The 21,563-nt window shown below is 44.9% G+C and overlaps 1 protein-coding gene across 1 annotated transcript; it reads right to left on the bottom strand.

Moving 5' to 3' along the window:
* Positions 1 to 159: 159 nt before the first annotated feature.
* On the bottom strand, positions 160 to 20,494 carry LOC107309548 (serine/threonine-protein kinase SBK2-like). The gene is made up of 4 exons (XM_015854454.3): positions 20,272 to 20,494; positions 13,623 to 13,812; positions 12,694 to 12,896; positions 160 to 12,436 (listed from the first exon to the last, which is right to left on the bottom strand). The coding sequence occupies exons 1-4, from the start codon at positions 20,377 to 20,379 to the stop codon at positions 11,867 to 11,869; spliced, it is 1,071 nt and encodes a 356-aa protein (XP_015709940.3). The 5' UTR covers positions 20,380 to 20,494; the 3' UTR covers positions 160 to 11,866.
* Between the last annotated feature and the right edge of the window lie 1,069 nt (positions 20,495 to 21,563).

The raw sequence follows: 21,563 nt of genomic DNA, 5'->3' as shown, positions 1-21,563 counted from the left end.
AGATGCCTCTCCCTTTCCCTCAGTAGATGTATTTAAGCTCAGGCCCTGTCCCTTGCTCCTCACCTAAGTTACCTTTTATCTGTCTGTGCCTTGACCCCAGTGCTGCTTTGACTTAGTGACTTGCTCTTGCCCTGCTGTGATGAGCTTGCCTGGTGATCTGGGCTCTTGGCTGACCCTGGCCATTGACACTAGAGGCCTTGCTTTTCCTGCTTGTCCCCCTTGCCTATGAGCTGTCCCCACCTGCCCTGTTGTCACCCTCAGTCCTTGACCCAACTTTTACCTGTCAGACATTTGTATGCTGTTTTTCTGAGGTGGGCAATTGAGGGGCCCAAAGGGAGAAACTAAGGAGGAGACAAGAAATAGAACAAACAGGCTGCTCATGGAGATGGTGGAGTCACCATCCCTGCAGGTGCTCAGGAACCAAGGTGGATGTGGTACTGAGGGATGTGGGTTAGTGGGTACAGTGGGAATGAGCTGATGGTTGGACTGGTTGATCTTTCTTAGAGGTCTTTTCCAACCTCAGTGATTCCATGAGAACCAAAGCAGACGGAGATGAATGAGCATGTATAATAAAATTCATTTATGTGGTTTAATAGTATCGTAAACCAAAATAATAAATGCATATGAAATATTTAAATGTTTGACTGGGATTTAGATCTCTGATACGGCACAGTGCCTTTTTACACCATGCAAAGAAAACTGTTGGTTTCTGTGTAATTCATACATAACCAAGTTGGATCCTCAAAAAACATTTGTTTCTTCCTCCGGAGCTGGAGGGTGGTTCCCCTGCTGGCACAAACAGGGCCCATGTACACAGGGACTATCCAGTGTCATTTCAGCTGCTCCAGCCTGAGGGCATCAGGGCCACAGATTGTCTCAGTTTCAAGAAGCTGCCTTGATTTATGTGCCTTATGTCACCTAGTTCTCAGTGTATCGTAAAAAACCCATCCAACATGAAAATTGCTGAGTTCCCACTATCTAACTGGACTGTCTGGTGGTGAGCCTCTCTGACAGCTGCTCCTATTCATCACTCACTGGCCATTCCCATCACCCAGGCCGCAGGTGCAAAGCCCTCTGCAATCTCCTGACCTTTCTCCCACACATACATCACAGCCTTCTCTGCTTCTCACTGCCAGGTCTGTCCCTCCAACCAAGGGCAGGAGCTGATGGCCCTCAGCCGGGTTTTCCAGTGAACCTAACCCTCCTCTAAGGACCCTTCAAGCAGCAGTCTAAGCTGACATTAGCTGGTTTCTTATTTTTCACATCCAGCTACTGTGTTGGCTGGCATTTTGCTAGTGCCTTGACTAGGTGATTAGATATGAGGTCGTCTCATTAACACGTCTCAAGCAAGTGGAAAAAGGCCAAAGGCCAAGAAAGGCAAGTCTCCGGCACTGCTTTTGAATTAAGGACAGTGCCAAAAGTTAAGTGATTACAAGAGGTAGAGACTGGCAAGGTAGCCCAGAGAGATGGAAAGCGATGCTTGGAGAGGGCTGGCAAAGCAGACATGTCCGAAAACCAGCTTAGGAAAGATCCTCCGCTGCATAGATTTGGCACAGGCTTGCACTGGAACATCATCTTAATGCTGGTTGTGCTGCCTTGCTTTTCAGCTATGGTGACTCAGTCTCTAAGAAAAGCTACTGCTACAAATCTCATGGGAGCTCCATTTCTGACTCCTTGGGATCTCTGACAGGATCTTTCTCTTGTTCCCGTCATTTTGGAACCATGCAAGTGTATGGGAGAGGGGCAGATCTGAGCTGCCTAAGTCCCATCTTCCTTGAGAGTGGCAAGTTGCAGCAGCAGAAGAGCAGAGATCCTAAATGGAGCCATACAGTTCTCAGTTCTCACTGAGCATTATTTTTAGTAGAAGCGCAGAAGCTAACAGGGCTAACACAGTTCAACAGATGCTTAGCAGCGTTAGCTTGATTTGAAGCGTTAGCTTCAATTTCCATCTGAAACTGAGCATGGGAGGAGGTGGAACTCTGTTCTAGAGGGAGCAGCTCACAGCAGTGGAAAGCAGGTTGTGTTACTAAACCCTGAGCCAATCTGGATTGCTGAGACAGGAGCTAGTGGGTATGGGCATCCAGGTCCTTGACTCACTGCCAGCAATGGTGGAGGCTTAGCTGCTGAAACACAGCAGTGTGAGCATCCAAGGGACTGAGAAGTGGCCCTGAGAATTCCTGCAGTGAAACATTCCCTGGAGGTACCTGCGAAAAACAGGATACCACTTAGGAGCTAAGCAGGGAGGGAGAATTGCTCTGTTGATGGGGTAGGATGGGACAGAACAGTTCCTGCGAGGTTTCAAGATGGGCTAGCTCCTGTAAGGGTTTAAGTAGGGGCACTGACGAGATGATAACAGATGCCTTTTCAAGCCCACTCAGAAAGAAATGTAGCAGCTCTGGTGTCTCAGTTGCCCAGACTGGAGCCCTGGTACTGATAGTTCATGGTCTGTGTGTCAGAATTTCTGTACAAGGCAGAAGGTGAGTGATAGGCAGCAGCACGCACACAGGTTGCACATGTGTTACATGTGATTTGTCCAGATCACAAAGACATACAAAGGAAGTGAAGCTAAGTAAGGCTAATGAGGGAGATCTGCAAGGCAATGGCTCTGTAAATCAGTGTGAACATTTCTATCAACAACCTGAAAGATCCTGGGATAAAGGGAAGAGCTGGAAAAGGGCTCTGAACACTATCCTTCCTAAAGTGAGCCAGTCTTGGAAACTATGTCTGCTTTTCTGCTTGGTAAGCAAAGGTCCCTGACCTCCAGCAAAGAGTTACCATTACTCTTTCTTTACCGTCTCTGATTATCTATGTGAGAATGGCCTGGAAAGGAACTAGCAAGGCTGGTCAGAGGAAATTTGTTTGACTATACAGAGAGATGCTGCTTACAGAGCCTTTTGCCTCAACACAACTCCAGCAATAAAAGTGCCTCAAACGTTTTACTTCTGTAGGAATTCCCTGTGTGATTGTGTAGATAGATATACTGTGCCAATCAGCCCCTCATTCTTCAGCTACAGCAAAATGGTATTGTTTTTGAATGACACCATGTCAGACTTCCATGTCATTATTTCTACTTAATTGGCATGTGGGGAGAGCTGTGCAATTTAAGTTACAAGAGTCAGACTTGAGTTCGTCCAAAGGTTAAGCCTACTGTGTAGCTGGGTGGCAGGCCTCTGCCTTCATCTGCATTTAGCACACACAGGACATTAATTCCCTTGACAGACAAGGAACTCCTAGGCTGTCCATCTCCACAGATGAGGCAATGGACTGAAATGAGACAGTGAGACATAATGTCAACTTGTGAGCCCCTATGGCCAAGAAGGCCAATGGTAGACCTGGTACATTTAAAAAGTGTGGCCAGCAGGTTGAGGGAGGTGATCTGCTCCCTCTACTCTGTCCTCCTTTGGCCACATCTGAACTACTATGTCGAGTTCTGGGCTCCCCACTTCAAGACAAGGAACTTCAAGATAGAGGCAAGCAGAGGTCCACAAGGATGATGAGGGGCCTGAAGCACATGAGGAAAGTCAGAGAGAGGTGGGACTGTTCAGTGTGGAGAAGAGAAGACTGACAGGGGATCTCATCAGTGCTTATCAAAACCCTAAGAGAGGATACTGAGAAGATGGGGCTAGGATCTTTTCTGTGATGCCCAGCATTAGAATAAGGGGCAATGGACAGAAACTGGAAGAAAGGAAGTTCTATCCAAACACGAAGAAAAATTTATTTACTTTGAGGGTGACAGAGCATTGGAACAGGTTGCCCAGAGAGGTTGTGGAGATTTCTTATATATTGTTTAAGAAAAGTAATAGCAATAGATTATGTATATGTTGGTGAAGATACTTAGGACTGTTGTCCAGCTGGATATAAGAATTTAGCAAAACAACAGTTCATGAAGTCTCACCTAATTCATCTGGAGACTCCACTGTGAAGATCCTTGGAGCGGCTCCAATCTCCATTATGACAGCAATCAACTGTCCTATGCAAGCAAGATCAAATCCATGCTATTAAATAAAATTTATCCTCTTTTCTTGTTTCCTTCAGCAAAGCTTCAAGATCTTGAATCATTCTGACAATTCATTTCTAAATATATTTATACATAATTCTGTGGACACATCTGGTGACTTTCCTATTGGAAAACATATTCCTGTCACTGATCTGCTTAGCCCCAATCCTAGGCATTGCTACTTCCGTAGCTCAGCTCAATTTATGCTGTTAATGTGTCAAACTCTCCTTTCAAAGAACACAATCCCAAGATGAAGTCCAGTGGGTGGGAGTTAATGGCAACAGAAAGGAAGTGGTGGAAAGTAAAGCTGAGACTCAAGGTTAGGACTTCTGGTTCTTTGCCCAGCTCTGGGAATGCAGTCACATATCTGCCAGTTAAGGAGCTCTAAAGTCAGAATCACTGAATATTGTTCCCTGGTCCCATCTTCTGGATGACCTAAATTACAGCTCAGTGTCCAAACTTCTAATCAATGAGATTTCACCCACTGAACCAAACCAGTTTTGGTGGTGGGTGGCCAGTTATGCCAAGACTGTAGAATTTGACAATGACATCCCTTTACCCCGCTGCAGCAACAATACTTTCCCTTTTGATGTCTGAACATTCCTATGACCTCCTGGCAGCCCCCACATACCACGTGCCATAAACCCAGTGATGGAAGGAAAGAAAAGGACAGGGGCATCCTGTTACAGCCCAGTCTCTGCCAGCCCTATCCAGTTCCTGACATGCCGTTGTTCAGCCAAGGACTAGTGGGAGGACTGCAAGCTACTCAGGGGCTGGTCAGAAATCCTGCCTATCACAGCTCGCCTTAATCCCAGATTTCCATTATGAAGCAGTCCAGAGGATGCCAACCAGTTCAGCAGTTCCTGGAGGTAGCTCAGCAACAGTAAACTCAAACAGAGATTGGAAATGGCTACCTTCAAAGCCATGTAGAAAGTTGCCAGGAACCCCAGCATCCCCTTGCCCTAAACTCTTCCAGCACTGGGAATAGAAGGTGCCCATCCTACCCAAACAGCAGCTGCTCCTCAGGCAAATGTGCTCATATGTTTCCAGCTGAATGATGAGCAGTCCTAGTGGGATAAAGGCGCTGCAGTCTTCTTCGATGTGCTATGAGCGGCGTGAGCATGAAGGAGGGCAAGCCTGAGGACTTGAGTTTCCAAAGTCCAAGGACTGAGCAACATGGCTAGTCAATATGGTCTAAATGCAGCAGTTTTGCACTGTACAGCTGATTTATGCAATAGATCCAACCACAGATGACACAAGAACATCCTAGCCCAAGGCTCATAGTAGCACTGCACTGCTATGCAATGATCCACACAGATCATGGAGGCATGGAAGCTGCAGCTGAACCGTGCTCAAGGGACCATCTGGGTGGTGAGAATAGCTCCATGCATGGAGCTCCATGCATAGGGCCTGGATGGCATTGCAGCACTCATGGTGCTGTGGACTAACATTCCTTACACTGAAGAAAGACACTTACCAATTACTTCCCACCTTCACATCCTGAGGAGCTTCTTTGTGTACTACTGTTTCTTGTCTTTTCCTTTCTTGGTCTCTGCTCCACCTGTCTATCTCTTCAGCCCTGTCCCTGCATCTCTTGTCCACAGCCATGAGCTTCAGAGCATTGACCTGTAGAATCCCATCATAACAGCACAGGCCACCAAATATATTCCTATCAATAAGGCTAAGCAGACATGAATTTTTCAGTAGATTCTGAGAGGGGTGCAAGAGAAGAGGCTCTGCAGGAGGAACTGCCAGGAGTTAAGCCTGCCCAGCACGCTCCTGGGAATGCTGATTATGTTAGCCCTGTGTTCAGCCATCTCTTCAAAATTTACTGCCCTTAATAAGATGAAAAAATTTCCCAAGAGTGAGTGTCAACAGCAGCAACTGTCAACAGAAGGACAAGGGGATGTGAAAGCTGTCACTGTTTCCTACTTGGCTTTGAAGAGAGCAGATTCAGCAGAGCCAAGCAATGTCAGCACATGGCTGTCCTTGCTGTGCCTCTCTCTGCCACTCCATCAGTGGAAGGGAAGACAATGAGCTGAGGCAGGCAAGGAGCATGGCTGGGGACAAGGACAGGGGGCTGAGAGCTGCCTGTTCAAGGACTGTTTGCAGCCTGTAACCAGTGACCAGTAACCAGGAGCTGCACATCAGGGGATAAACTAAAAAACAGACTGTATTAATCCTTACAGTAAATCTTATCATGAAAGCTCTAGCATAGGATGACCCTGGTCAGATTTAACACCCAAAAGGTACTATCAGGGCCCCAAGTGAGAGCAGGAATATTGTGCTATTCCATCCTGGAGCACAGGGGTCAGCCAGAGACACAACTCCTTGGTGGGGGGCAGCTTGTAAACAGCAAAGAGGGGTTAGAAGTGCAATTAGTCTGTGTGACAACTGTGACCCCCTTCTGTCACCACCCTAGGCTCAGCCAAATCCTCCTTCCTCCCTCTCTTGCACAATGCTGAGCCAAGGGATAGAGCTTACACACATGACCAGGGAAAAACAGAAACACAGCCACAGCAACGGACAGGCCTGTATATGGGCAGGCCTCTATAAGGGCAGGCCCAGACTATTGGCTGGCAGAGTTTGGCTGGGCTGTGAGCAGGAAAATCTAGGACTCTGAGAACAGTTATGGGATTTAGTAGTAGTCAGTTCTCATCTTGTGGTCAGCACTGAGGCTGACAGCCCATCAGAGCATAAGGAGACTTAATGTTATACTATGGGCAGCAAGGTACAATGCAACCCAAGGTATGGGATGAGATGAGGGAAATATGGAACCTGCTTGTTTGATCTCTCTGCCTAAGCTATTTTTCTCTTGTTCACACATCTCTGCTCAAGGGTATAAGATCCAGTAATAAAAAAAAATTAATAAAAGATTTATGGCTGACACTCCATGAACCATCTCATATTTTCCAGTCAGGGAACAGCTCTAGAAACTTTAGAAGAAAGCAACTGTGCTGCAGTTGTGGCCAGCCTGCCCCTGTGTCAGTAAGGATGAAAGGTAACAAATCTTCACTGTCTCTATCCTGCAGTTATTGTCTCTTCCCACTCCTGTGCTCAGAAGGGCTCTTGTTCAGAACAGTCTTATTTTTTGTTTTGTTTGTTTGATTGATTCTGTTTATCAAAGCTCTGGCTCATTTTGCCTTTGAGGTGAATGTCAGAAGTCAAGAAAAAGCAATGAGAGAGGCAGCAATGGGCAATATGTAGTCTCATATCTGCCCTGTTATATTTCCTGGCTCGCTATGCTTTCCTGCACTCATTTTTGGGCTCTGTTGCTCAGTTCTTTGACACTCTCAACACCTGATATCACAGGAGGGTCAAGTATGAGCCTTGTTCAGAAGACAACGCTACAAGAGAAGTCTGAGGAATACAGAGGATTAGTCTTTCCCTAACTCTCCTAAGAAACTTCAAGCAAAGCCCTTTCAATGATTCAAGTGGGAAGAGATGGAAGTAACAGAGCTTCAGACTTGTCATGGCAGATGGTAGAAGGAAGATTATGCGCTGCAAGCTTCTAGGAATGAGCACAGAAGCTTAACTGGAGAGATCCTGAAATTATCATAGGGTCAGCCAGTCTAACAGCATGACTTTCCTCAGTCTTCCTGTAGAAGGGAGAGATGGCACTGACCACAACATCCAACTGTACAGACCACATGTTCTTCAGAAAATCATGGGATGCATGTGCTAGGGCATTAGAGCTGTGTTCACAGTTCCTGTTCTGTAGTTGCTGCATCCAGAATTCACACAGTGCAATGAGCTCTGCAACTGACCAGTTTACCTCTTCATTCCATCTCGGAAAGCAGTGAAGTACCAGGTCTTTCCCTCCCCTTAGCAGTCACCTGATGCCTCCTTGGGGACGACACCAGATCCTCCCCATACCCTGTGCCTACATTAACTGAAGTCTTGCCCTTTTACTGCACCAGGCATTCAGCCAGCCTGCTTGCAGCAAGCAGCAGAGCGTGCAAAGGGCCAGCATGTTTGCACGCAGCTCCGTTCCATTCGGCCTTTCCCAGCAGCTGCCATGGGGGGTGATGGGGACAAGCAGATCTTTTTTCAGACCCCCTGTGGATAGGCCTTAACAGGTCTGCTTGTTCATTGATTTAAGAAATCCAGCTGCAATTATGGGTGAGCCACTGACAAAAACACCTGGGTTGGGCACTTGGATTCAGGCATGTCTTTGGCCACAGTGCTGGCTGCTTCTCTTGCTTCATTGTAACTCTGTCTGCACCACCATCAAGAGCTTGGTGCAGCTGCCACACTGATTTCATCACTAAGTTGTATATCACACAATTTTCTGGCAGCAGAAACACCTTCCACTGTAACAAAGGAGACAGGCATACAGTCCTGGTCACTGCCACTGGTCACTGCCAACAGCATTTGTCAGACTGTCCGTCAGGCAGATCCAAGACTTTGATCCTCATCAACATAATGGGCTCCTGCAACAAACAGCCTTGGTGCTGATGGAACTTGGCAGCTTGACCTGTTGCCCAAAGATGTCAGTGTTTCATCAGTTCAAGTTTTCTTTAACTTGCAATGAACTTTACACCTCTGTGCAATATACTCACTCTTTTTGCTCATCATTTTACACCAAGGCAGTTTTTCAACTTGCACCCAGCTCTGCTGAGACTTCTGCCTAAAATGCCATGCAAATCCAAAGCAGAGACATTGGAAGCCCCACATATGTACAGACACAACACTGACCGTTCTTGTCATGAAAAATGTTGCAGAGTCACAGAGTGAATGACACTGGACAGAACCTCTGGAGATTGCCTCCTGTTCAAATAGGACCAGCTAGGCTGACCAGAACATTGTCCAATCTGCTTCTGAATGTCTGTTCCAGCTTGACTACTCTCACTATCAAGCCATTTTTGTTTCTGTTTAAATAGATTTTCCCATATCTCAATTTTTGCACATTACTTCATATCTTGTCACACAGTACCTCCAGAAAGATTCTGACAATGTCTTTCCTACACCCTCTTATTGGACATCTCTACATACTGATAAAATCTATACTGGATCTGGACCTTCCCTTCTCCAAGCTGAACATTCCCAGTTCTCTTGGTGTGTCCTTTCATGGCAATTTTTTCCAATAGGTAAGACTCCTCACCACTACAACATTGTGTTTGAACACGAATCTTTGCTGGAGATTTGACCACCTTGTGTGTCTGCACCCCACTCAGCCCTGCAAGGGATCCATCAGTGTTTTTGTCAGAGTACCACTATGAGAACTCACCCAATCTTATGTTTCCTCTATGTATTGCAAAGTTTTTATGCTTTTCAGAAATCCTTGTACAAGAGTGATTTTTATCCCTATGTACTTCTACCTGAATATATTTCTTCTATCTGCAAAATAATGCACTTTGTTTGAATATACTCATCTCACAAATTTATACAGAACTCTTCAAGTGGCCTCTTTCTGTCATTGTTTGTCAGCCTATTCAGTTTTGTGTTATTTGTAGGTTTTTATTTGAAGTGGTTGTGTATATAACTTCAAATCACTGGTGGAAGTATTGATACTTTTCATTCTACTACTGATCCCTGCAGAAACCAACCAAAATAATCAAAGATCTTTCCTAACTATTTCTTCTCTAAATTGCAAGTTCTCAATTCTTTTAATATACTTTATTGACTTTGCATAGTGTATTGTTTTAACAAATACAATGTACTATAATTTTAGTTCTATCAATAAGTCACGCCTCACAAAATTTTGTACCATAAGGTTATGGATTTACTTCATCAATCATGACTTTATCAAACACGATTTTCAGATAGAACACTGAGGGTTGCAGTCCACAAAATGATGTTCCTGATCTTTAATTCCCTGTCAGTAAGCACCTCTTCTAGATTTTGCATTGTTTTTTTCACTGGATAGACATCAGCTGCCTGGCCTGTAGATCCCTCGGTCTTAGAAAGGGTGGGATGCTAGGTAATTCATCTTTAAAACTTAAATAATCATTGAAAATGAAAACTGAGGTGAAGACATTTCCAACAACAACATTGTGATTTGAGCTGGAAAGGATTACCATCAACAATTGCCTGAGGAAAGAGGTAGGAAACTAAGAAGAGCTGCTAACTCCTAATTCTCTTCTTGCTATCTTTTTCCAAGATTAAAATGCATACCTACAAATACATTTGCAGACTGGGAGAGGGGTGTTGATGGGGATAGGGGGTGGTTGAAGAGACTGTAAGAAATGGGAAAAGAATGGTCTTCTGGAAGGAAAGGCAAGCATCAGAAGATCATAGACAATGTTGTCTTACGACCTGAAAGCCAAAAAAGGGAGGAACTTTTGGGATAACATTGGAAGTTGTTCCTTGGGTCTGAAGGACTTAGGACAGGAGGAAGGATGAAGCGGTAGAAGATGCTGGTACAGAGGGAGTCTGGCTTTGTGAGGAAGGAGTGATCCAAGTGAAGGAGGGCTGGGATTGAGAGCAAGGCAGCAGTGAAAAGAGTTGGGAGGTATCTTCAGGATTGTTCTTATGGATAATGTACCCTGATAAGCTCCTCTGTTATCCTTTCCCAGCGAAACCCAGACCAACCATCCTCATAGCACTACTGTTTTCTCAGCTGAATCACAAATCAGGATGTTCATGGCAGTGAGCTTCCCTTTCCAATTGCACTTAGGCCAGTCATGGAAGGAGAGAGTGAATCATTCTTCATCAAGGGTGACAGTGTTTGAAAAAGGATGTTTTCCTGAATAAAAGAAACTAGAGGAAGAGACTCATGAACTAAAACTGTGACTTCAGCTGTTAACAACCCACTGTCACCTGTTCCTCAGCAGAAGGAAATGGGAAGAAATACATAAAGATGTGGCTTGTGGTTCCTGTATCTCTCTCTTGTTCATAAGGGAGGTCTTTCAGAGTGAAAATCCTACAGAGCAACCTATGTGTTTGGTATTAAGAAACCTTACAAGAAGAAAATAAAGTAGAAAAGAGATTTACAAGCAGTTGCAAACACTGTAGAATTAACAGAACAAGCGTCTTCAGAAACAGGGAAAAGAGTAGGCAGCAAAGAAACACAGTAGAGATAAAATGTATGTCCTACTCTTTTGACAGGAAAATCCCCAAACAGTTATTACAAGAATACATGATAGTGGCAAGGCACAGATCTGTAGTCTTACAGTCCTCAATCATGCCGAGATTCTATCCATCCTTTTCATCTGCTCATTTCCATGAAGCACCTTGTGAACATCTTTCTATGTCTACTCACTACTAGCAGTCCTTCAGCCAGTCCTCCCAACACCCCACTGCAGTGGCTCCCACCATGTTCTCAGCATCATCATCAGTCCTTAGATATCATCCGCAGTGATATGCTAAGAGCTCCCACCACCTCCACCTTGCTTACATGAAGCCACCCCTCTAGAGCTCTGGTGGAATCAGATGGCCCATGCCTCTGGCAGGCTGTCCTTAATTGGCCACTGGCATTGTCGTACCTATGCTCTCCCACAGCATACCCCCTGCAGACATTTTATCACAAGGGAAGAAGAGCCACCCGTGGAAACAAAGAAGTAGATATCTGCTCTATTTCAAGGGTAAGGCAGGTGTTGCATCCCTAGAAACTCCCTTGGAGTGGCCAGTGGCCAGGACACAAGTTGTTGCTTCATACATGAACTGTCATCTGTGAGAAAAAGGAGGTATTTTCAAATCCCAAGGAAGCACAAGGAAGTGGCAATGAGCAATGCTTAGCCTAGAGTGAGGACCATCTCGGGGAAGGAGCTTAGTTCCATGATGGTAGGGATAGTGCTGTGAAGAAGCTGATCTCTGTGTTACCATGGCATATCACAGCCACACTGCTGGAGGCCCATTATGATGCCCTTAGCCCCAAAGCTCCTTGCAGGGTAAGAACCAACTTCCCTCCCCAGTGGGGAGCAGGCTCTAAGGTTTCACAGCAGCCTCCTCACTGTGCCCCTCATCTTGTCGCCAAGGGCAATTGACATAGCGTAGAGCCCCACCAACAGGACCACGCTTGGCAGGATCCAGCGCCAGCAGGCTCCGCAACATGAGAGCAGCCTCAGCTGTCAAGCGCTTCCAGTGGCGAGGCAGGTTCTCTTCCAGGCCCGTTTCCTGCCACAGCATGAAATCCTCAAAGAAAGGGTCATTGGGCAGGCTTTGCTCCCAAGGGAAATATCCAGTCAGCAAGCAGAACAACAGCACACCAAAGGCCCAGGCATCCATGCTAGCATCTATGGGCACCCCCTGGGCATTAGTGGTGTTGCTTAGTTCAGGGGCAGTGTAGGGGATTACCCCAGCCACCAGTTTGAGCTTAGTACCCTTGGGCCGTGTAAGCCCGAAATCAGTCAGTTTGATGCGCCGGCACTCAGGGTCAAAAAGCAGCACATTCTCAGGCTTGACATCACGGTACACAAGCCCCCGGCTGTGGATGAACTCCAGAGCACTCACGAGCTGCTTGGCACAATGCTTGGCAGCTGGTTCAGGGATCCCATCCTGCAGAGGGAGAAAGATAAACAACGTTGCATTTGTATGGCACCAAGTCAGTCCTACCAACACGGTGGGCTTTTATTTTTGCTCTCGAGCAGGGAATATCTTTGAGTTGCTATTATTGCAAGCTCTAATCTTGTTCAAAGCTGTAGATCTCAGAAGTGGAAGACCCACATCCCATTGACTTTCTTCCTCTGCCCCAGCCAGTCTGTAGAAGCCAAACACTTCAGTCCCAATTCTCATGCCTTTGTAGCAGCACTCACCTTGGGTTTGATGATAGATATGAGGTCTTTGTGCATTGCTGCTTCATAGAGAAAACCATAGTATTGACTGGATTCAATTGCAATTCCAAACATGCCAATGATAGCAGGGTGGGTGGCAAGGGAGAGTGCCACACAGTACTCATACAGGAAGGTGTGCAGCTTAGTACTGGCTTTGGGCAGCAGCTTGAGGGCCATAGGAGTACCTGGGATGGGAAGAATGAGTTAGATTCCTCCTGAAAGTCACTCACACCAAAACCAGACAGAGAGATCGCTGGACAGAAATGGGTCTGGAAACTCATGGGGGCCACAGGAGTCTCTGGCCAAAAGTTTTATATGGAGGTATGTCATACTGGGATCAGAAATGAAAACATAAACTGCTGCTCATGTGAGTTTTGAGCTATTCAGTTCATTCCATAGGAACACTGGGTAGCACTGGGTAGGGGAAGAGAAATTCAGGCTACATGTGTTTGACCTGAGACTCCTGGAGAGCAGTGCTCTCATAGGTCTTAATGGCCTTGGCCAGTCTTAGACATCCGCCCACACCATGGCAGTCCATGGGCCCAGAAGACTGACTTAAGCTCAAGCCCAGGACTTCACTCCTTGCCTACACTGTGTTGCTGGGATGCTGGTTTCCAGCTGTATGATATCCATGCCTATGCATGGTCATAAGTCCTGCTGGTCGTGACTGGTGGACTGACTTCACAGCTTGACCTTGGACCTACTTCATCATCACAGTCTTGCCTGTTGCTCTGGGCTGTCCCTGCATTGTTACCTCCCTCCTGGCTGGGTGCAATGAGAAGGTCCCTGGCTGGAATGCCCTTCTCCTGCTGGTTCCCTTGGGAATCTCCTGACACTCCTAGCACCAAACACGCAATCCCCATCAGCCCACACCAAGCACAATAGCTCACAGGGTGCAGCCAGGTCCTTACCTCTCTGCCTGTGGGTCACTAGCATCACATGGCCATACTTGCCCCTGCCCAGCTCCCGAATAACCTCATAGTGCTCAGCCACCTCAGTGCGCACCAGGCTCTGAGCCGTGATCTCCAGGAGCTCCTCTAGCATGGTTGGTGCTGTTGTTGGTGCCACTGCCACAGCTGAGTTCTCAGCCATTGCTGAGCCCTGCAGAAACATCAAAGCCTGAGTCAGAAACAGAGCAACATGCACAGTGCAAAAATGGATCAGACATACCACAAACTGGGAAAGAATATTTCTACTACATGGATTCTTAGTGCTCTCTTGGCTGCGCTAGGGTTGAGTTGGTGTTTTTTTAGAGTGCATTTCTAGGCAAAGGCTGTCATCATACAGAAGGTCCACAGAACCACAGGATGTCTGATGTCAGAAGGGACCTCTGGAGATCATTGAGTGCAACCTTCTGCGTAGATCAAGGTCAATAAGAGCAGGTTCATCTGGGCTGTGTTCAGGTGGGTTTTGAATCTCTACAAAGGTGGAGATCTCCCAACTGATGTGGGCAATGTGTTCCAGTGTTCAGTCACTTTTATGGTTAAAAAGTTTCTCCTTATGCTTAAATAGGAATTCTGAGTTTGTTAGTGCCCACTTCGTCTTGTCCTGTCACGCAGTACCACTGATAAGACTCCAGATGTATCTTTTCATACCCGTCTGTCAGATTAGAAGATCCCTTCAAAGATAAACCATTCCAACTCCCCGAGTATCTCTTTGTATGAAAGATGCTCCAGTTCCTTAATAATCTTTGTGGCCCTTGGACAGATTTTCTCCAGTACATCCATGCCCCTTTTTTTGAAGGGGAGCCCAGAATTGGACCTAACCTGCTGATGTGGCCTCATCAGTGCTGCACTGAGGGGAATCAGAATCATAGAATTGCTCAGGTTGGAAAAGAGCTTAAAAGGCATCAAGTCCAACCACAACCTAATCATACTACCCTAACCCTAACAACCCTCCACTAAATCATGTCCCTGAGCACCATATCCAAATCGTATTTAAACACATCCAGGGATGGTGACTCAACCACCTCCCTGGGGAGTCTATTCCAGTGCTTGACCAGCATTTCTGTAAAGAAATTTTTCATGATATCCAACCTCAACATCCCCTGCGAAGGATCACCCCTCTGGAGCTGCAGGTAACACTCTGCCTACTGCAGCCCAGACTGCAACACAGAGCCTCAAGGTTGCAGCATTTTTGGACCTCTTACTGTGCAGCAGGACAAAAATGTGGTGTAAAAACCATAAACACAAAATCTCTTTCCATGCAATATTCTGTCTGACATGAAATCTTTAAGGAAGGGTGTAGGATCTCAAGTTGTTACACAAGCTGATGGCATCCTGGAAGTATGAATGGGAGTAGGAAGAATGCAGCATTTTCTCTTAGGTTATACATTGCTCTACCTGCAACCAGAGCTTATTAGAGTCCCTTCAACTTCCAGCCCCCAGTGCTGCTAAATCTGTTCATCTGTAGAGTCCAGCTATGTAGCAACAGAACTTTTTAAGCAAAAAGGCCAGATTTTTACAGGAGCATAGGACTGCCTGTGGGAGAGTTCCCCTTCATTTCCCTTCCCTTCTCACCTAGATTGTATTGTTAAATGCAACTTATAAGTACCAAGTAATGGGCCCCACATTTCTGAAAAGGCTTTGACTTGGTGAGAGAGCCAGCAGCAACCAAAGTTAGCACAGTCCGTAGGGAATTCAACATTGCACAAGTGTGTGCATGGGAGGGGATAAATGAAGCTTGGGGATACACAGTGAAAGTCATTCTGGAAAGTATTTTAGAGATTTTGCTTTGATGTCCTCCTGTTTGCTGTTCAGTCACCATAGCCTGCAAAACTGCATACAGAAAAGGCATTGCAGAACCTGTCCATGTATCCACCTTGATGCTGACACTTTCAAACTGGTGTTGTCATATTTAGGCATTAAAAGGAATATCTGAGAAAGCCTTTTTAAAGAGTCCTATGTTGGAATACATAGAAAAAAGAAATTAAAATGTAATAAACCTTTAAAGCATATAGCCCTCCCTGTGATATTAGATAAGCTAATGTCACACTAACTGGGGAATGGAGACACAGGAAAGATATCAGCTTACCTTGTTAGATTTATATTTCTGATAAAGCATAACAAGATTTCTTCTGATGATAGTATTTCTCCTATATCAAATTCATGGTCTTATACAACTTCTTGTCAGCAAATGGTTCACAATCTTCTCAGATAACTTAATTTCTCAAACTTGACTTAGATAAAATTTCTTCCCCTGTAGGCTGGCCACCTGTTAGCACTATCTAATCCAAAGGCTGGAATCTTATCGTTGCATCCACTTAATGAATCATTCAATAGTGATATAATTTTCAAGCATCTATATATTAATTAATCAGCTTTTATTAGCGTCAAATTATTTAATGTATGATTCATCTATTCTATTAATTATGTATTTTTCTCATATTCCCCATGCTATATCTTGCTCTTGTGAGTGAGAGGATATGCTTCTCTGTATATTCTTCGTTCTCACTCCAGCTGTCAAAGTCAACATATTTCAGTTTGTAAACTCTTCAGATGCAAAGCAAAGAATCAGTGAAGTAGCCAGCATGGAAAAGCAGATCAGATACACAACATGCCTAAAACTGAATTAAGGACAATGACAAACCTATATCTCTGATCAGGATTCCTTATAAAGGAAGCACCAACTGCAGTCATTACAGAACAGTTTGCAGGATTTGGCCATTGCTATCCTTGAGGTACTGCTGATGTGTGTTTGACATTTCACTAGAAAGTTAAGTGTGGGCTACATTTGGGCCACCAATGAGTACAGTGTGCCTGGATGCTTTGCATATACCGCTGTTACCTTCTAAAGTGCTGTTTGCCCTTTGCTGAGTGATCAGATTTGAACAGGAGGCCTTCAGGGCACTAGCCAAGATACACTCACCATTTGGCTGGGGTATGTTGAAGGCAGCAGGCAGAGCCCTTTTCAAAACTGTTCTTTCCTCCACTATCCTTCCCATACATCAAATCTGTTTTACTGTGTTCAGGTGGAATTCCTTGTTTTAATTTGTGCGTATCATCTCTTGTCCTGTAAATGGGCTGATGAGAAGATCCTGGACCCATCTTCATTACTGTTTCCCATTAGGTATTTGTATAACTCTAAGACTTCTCTGATCAGAAGAGTCACAGCTTTCTCAGTTTATCCTCATATAAAAAATCCTTCATTATAAATTTACCTGAGCATCTGGCATGTTGGGATCATTTTCTAGTCCAACCTTCTACAGAGCATCAATCCAAACCAAATAAACAACAGCACTTGGGGCACCTCCACTGTGCATGCTTGATCCAAAGGCAAACTGTCAAGTTATGTACTTATATGATACTTATATGATATTTACTTACTTATATGATATTTACTCGCCCGATGCTGCTATCTAGAGAAAAGTTTTCTAGCATCCTTCCTTCTGTCCGTTGCAGGGTTTAGAGACATTGTACTCAGAGATATATTTATTTATATATTATATTACATATATTTAATCTACATAGGTTGAGTGAAAGCAGCAGGGCACAGCCTGAAATTCAGCCTGTGTATTTAACCAACACCTTACACAGGCTTACAAACCTTCTGGCACACTGTGCTTCTGCAATGTCTACGACAGTTACTTTAAAAACAGGGAGAATGTTTCCTGAACTCGTAGTCGCACTGATCTTTGAGTAAGCAGATTAGATCAAGACACTTTTAAGTCTTTTTATTCGTTTACCATCTTCCAGCAACCTTCTGTCCAGCTCTCAAAATGAGACCTTTTCTCCAGCTCCCAGATCCATTTTACAACTCTTTTCTGAAACGTCACCAGATTTGCTGCCCCATCTTATAACACAGACTGCTTCTGTGGGAATGCTTCCTGTGAGACTCTGAGCCATAATTACCTTCTGCCTTTTTTTGTGACCCCTGGACATATTTCAGCAGGAATAATGCACTCAGAGTTGCACTATCTTATACATCTGTTATGACTCCAGTGCTTTTCCACATTACTCTCTTTCAGGGGAATAGCTCCGCTTCCTCTTCACATCCCTTTCAGAGCATTGCCTTCTTTGTTTCTACCTGAGCACCCTCCCCTGCCCACAGTGAAGCACGTTTTGCCTAACTGAACTCAGTTATCAAGTAATTCGTATCACTTGTTGTCTCTAGTATCAAACCATCACATTAATTTCTGTTTCAGGGTTGTGTGAGGAACTGACCTTCAAGGATTTTTCCATTAACCACTAATTCCTTGGTGGATGTCCTGAGCCATTCTCAGCCTTGTGGCTTTTTTGTATGGCACCTGCTATGAATATCCCACCTAGTGACTGTTCTCTAAAATATATCCATACAAATTCATTCTGGTATTGACCAAAATCAACAAGCCACACAGTTTTCAATGGATTTAAGAACAAGCAAACTTGCAAGAGTCAGTATAGTAGAAACTGTCATGTTTTATTGTTGTCCTCACGTTACACATTTCATTAAATTTTGACTTCATTATGTTAATGTCACCTTTGTCAGTGATCTTGAAAAAGCATTGAAATGATCATCAGATGTTTGCTAATAACACAAAAATGAAACTAGATAAATAATGTGTTGCTTGATAAAAAGCACGTGCACGCACATACAAAAAGTGTTACAAATTACCAGAGAAGACAGAAGTTCAGTCTGATATTGAGGGACAAAGAAAAAGTTAAATGTCATGGTAGTCAGATTAATCTAAGCTCTCTGTGCCACTTTTTCAAAAAAGTGAATGTTGTGTTAACTTAGAAGTATAGTCCTGGTATGCCCTCATCTTCCTTTGTAAGCCTTAATGTGTTGGAAGATACAGAACTGCCTTAAAAGTAGGCTGCAGTGCTAGAGATATACACCTGAATGATACAGGGACAAGCTTAAGAGAGCTACTGATGTTACAGATTGAGTCTTTGCATTCAATTTGCTGAAGCGAATGTCCAGAGAGCATCAGAAGCATAAAATGTCAGCAGTGAGTGATAAACTAGAATTTGCCAGATGCTAATTTAAAAATTAAGCTTCACTCTACATGACAACAAAAAGCAAAACCAACCAACCGATCAACCAAATAAACAAAATCCAACCAAAACCAGATATTGCCACTCAACTTTACTTGTATTGCTTCTAATAAAAGAAGATATCTGTTGTGAGATAATACGCCTCTTACTCTGAACTCTGTTTTCACAAGGTTTCCTCGTGTATACTGCTTGAGACAGTCTGAAATTTAATCTCTGAAAATAAGCTGAGTTAGGAAAGCTGTATTTCTAAAGAGCTGGCCACCTGCTAGTGACTTCTGCGCTGAAATTGAGAATATTGTGCACCACCAGACTTGTGTTTTCATTAGAAATGCATTCCTCCAGTTCGCTCTGCTTTGCATTAATATTCATCTCCTTTTTTTTTATGGTGTTCTTTGGAATGTCAAAAATCCAGTAATGTGAAAGCCTGGTTTCCCTAGGATAAATTTCCCAAACAATTCTGGAGGATGGATGATGTCTAAAGGACAACAGCATTAGTGATTGGATGCTATCTTTTCAATGCTATTAATGAGACCACAATTCAGCAAACTACCACTGTTGACCACAGTTTGATGGAAAAAGGATCAGAGAAGAATCGTGGGAAGAACCATAAGAATTCTGAAAATGCTGACAGTTGCAGGGGAAATTTCCAGAGCAGTAGTTTTTGGTTTTTTTTGACTTATTAAATAGATAGCAAGAAAGCGACTTTGTCTTCTGCACGTACCTTCATCGGTACTAGAAATTCACTGGAGAGTCTCTCCCACTAATTCAAGGCATTACAATAAGAACCAATAGCTGAAGCTGAAATGAGGTTGTTTTAGACCTCAGGTGTGATGCACATTTTATGAAGAAGGTCATTTAACCCTAAAAACCTCATCAAGCATTGTGCAAGAATATCCCTATACGTTCAGGACTTCTAACTCAAGAATATTTCCTTTTATTTATTTTTTTATTATTATTATTATTATTTCCCCTAAAAGCTACCCTGAAGTGCAAACCATGCATACAGGCAAGATACCAGAAGATATTATCGCAGTGGTTGTTTCTGGCCTTTTTATTGATAGATTTACGAGCTGCTTTCTAAAACAGGTCAGCAAGCTGGTGATTAATCTCACTAAGGAGAACTGCTGTCTGCCTCCTTCTCAGCACTGTGCAATGCTCTCCCCAGGCACAGACCCCCACCAGCCTCCCCACAGACAGCTCTGGGATGCCCTAAACCACAACCACCTTGGTCAGAAATCACCAGTGATCTCGCTGGGACCACGCCACATCCCACTTCACTTCCCAACCAACACTCCGGTACCGCAGCACTGTCGCACCGGACACGACCGCTGAGCAATCTCCCATAAATACAGAAACATTTTGGGGCACAGCTGCCCCAAGAAGCTTACACCACCAACCAGACCACCTTGAGTGCCAAATGTTGGAAATGAGTGCGCTCCATGTTATGGCAGCGCACGAAGCCAGAGACTGGTCTGTGAGGGCTGCCCAGCTGTGCCCCTTTATCTGCCTGCCCAGTCCCCTTCATCCTACTATGACTGCAGCCTGTCTTCTCACACACCCTCTCCATTTCCCCCAGGCCTCTCACCTTCTCCAGCAGTGCAGGGCAGACAACCGTGGGCAGCCTTGCCTCCCCCTCCGCTGCCTCTGGGCTGGGACCAGGCTGTGTGGAGCAGCCGGAGGGGCTGCCAGGCATTACAGGGCTGAGCGTGACGCTCCGCCCCTTCTTCAGCCTCTGGTCCAGGGGCACACTGCCCTAGGCTGAAGGTGACCTCTCAGTGGGAGGAGAAGAGGGGTGCTGGGGAGGAAAGGGGCTATCCATCCTACCAGCTCATGGACAGGGAGGTGTCACAGGGATTGAGGTGGAGCTGTTGTTTCTGCTCAAGTCAGATCATCACAAGCCTCTGGGATCCTTCAGCAGATCCACCCTTTGCGGACCTTCCCTCCAGCTTCAGCTGTCCCTACAGTTGAATAAGCAAAGCTGCTCTGGGGCTATGCCAAGTCACAATACAGCCCTCGCAGCAGGGGTGAGGACCTCAGTGGGCGGCCAGCACTTTCTTTTGGTCACAGGATGGGGAAAAGACATTTTGGTCACAGCTGCCTATGTCAGTGAGCATCAGAGTCTAGGCACAGTCTGTAACTAGTCCAACACCACATGATGGGGCTTGTGACACAGGCTCCTCACACAGACCAGTATTACAGAGAGTTACAGAGAAGGTGAAATTATTAATGGTAACTACAATGGCTTGTAGTAGCTCCATCTATGCTTAGTTCTTCCACCTAGCTGATATTCATGGAACTATAGACTATCCTGAGTTGGAAGGCATTCACAGAGATCTTGAATCCAACTCCTGGCCCCACAACAGGACAGCCCAAAATCCAAACTCTGTGTCTGCGAGTGCTGTTTAAACACTTGTTGAACATCTGCACTTGGGTCCCATTCCATACCCACCTCCCTCTGGTGCAGACCCTTTCCTTTACCCCCAGCTGCCTCTCCCCTGGCACAGATCCATGCCGTTCCCTCAGGCCCTGTCACTGTCATACAGAGCAGAGCTCAGCACTGCTGGTGGTAGTATATCGGATAAAATTATCCAATGTCCAAGCATTCAGCTCTGGAATAAATATGATAGTGAAACCACAATTCCACAGGAATAAGAAATCTAGCTATGTGGGTAACAAAATAAGTGAGACCATTGCCTCCAATTGAGATACAAGTCAGTAGTTAAACTGAAAAGTGTCTCTGAGTATTTGCTTGAAGACAGAGTTACAAGGAAAAACTGGAAAAGGATCTCATCTGCACAGTACTCAGGAAAAAAAAAAAAATCAACAGTGGAGGTGAAGGGAAGAGGAAATATGGCAGAAGGAAGGATTTACAAATGG

The sequence above is a fragment of the Coturnix japonica genome, chromosome 2 (assembly GCF_054131305.1).
Source record: "Coturnix japonica strain WE chromosome 2, WE-NBRP24, whole genome shotgun sequence".
NCBI classification, from domain to species: Eukaryota; Metazoa; Chordata; class Aves; order Galliformes; family Phasianidae; genus Coturnix; species Coturnix japonica.
This window is presented reverse-complemented; position numbering and strand designations above follow the sequence as displayed.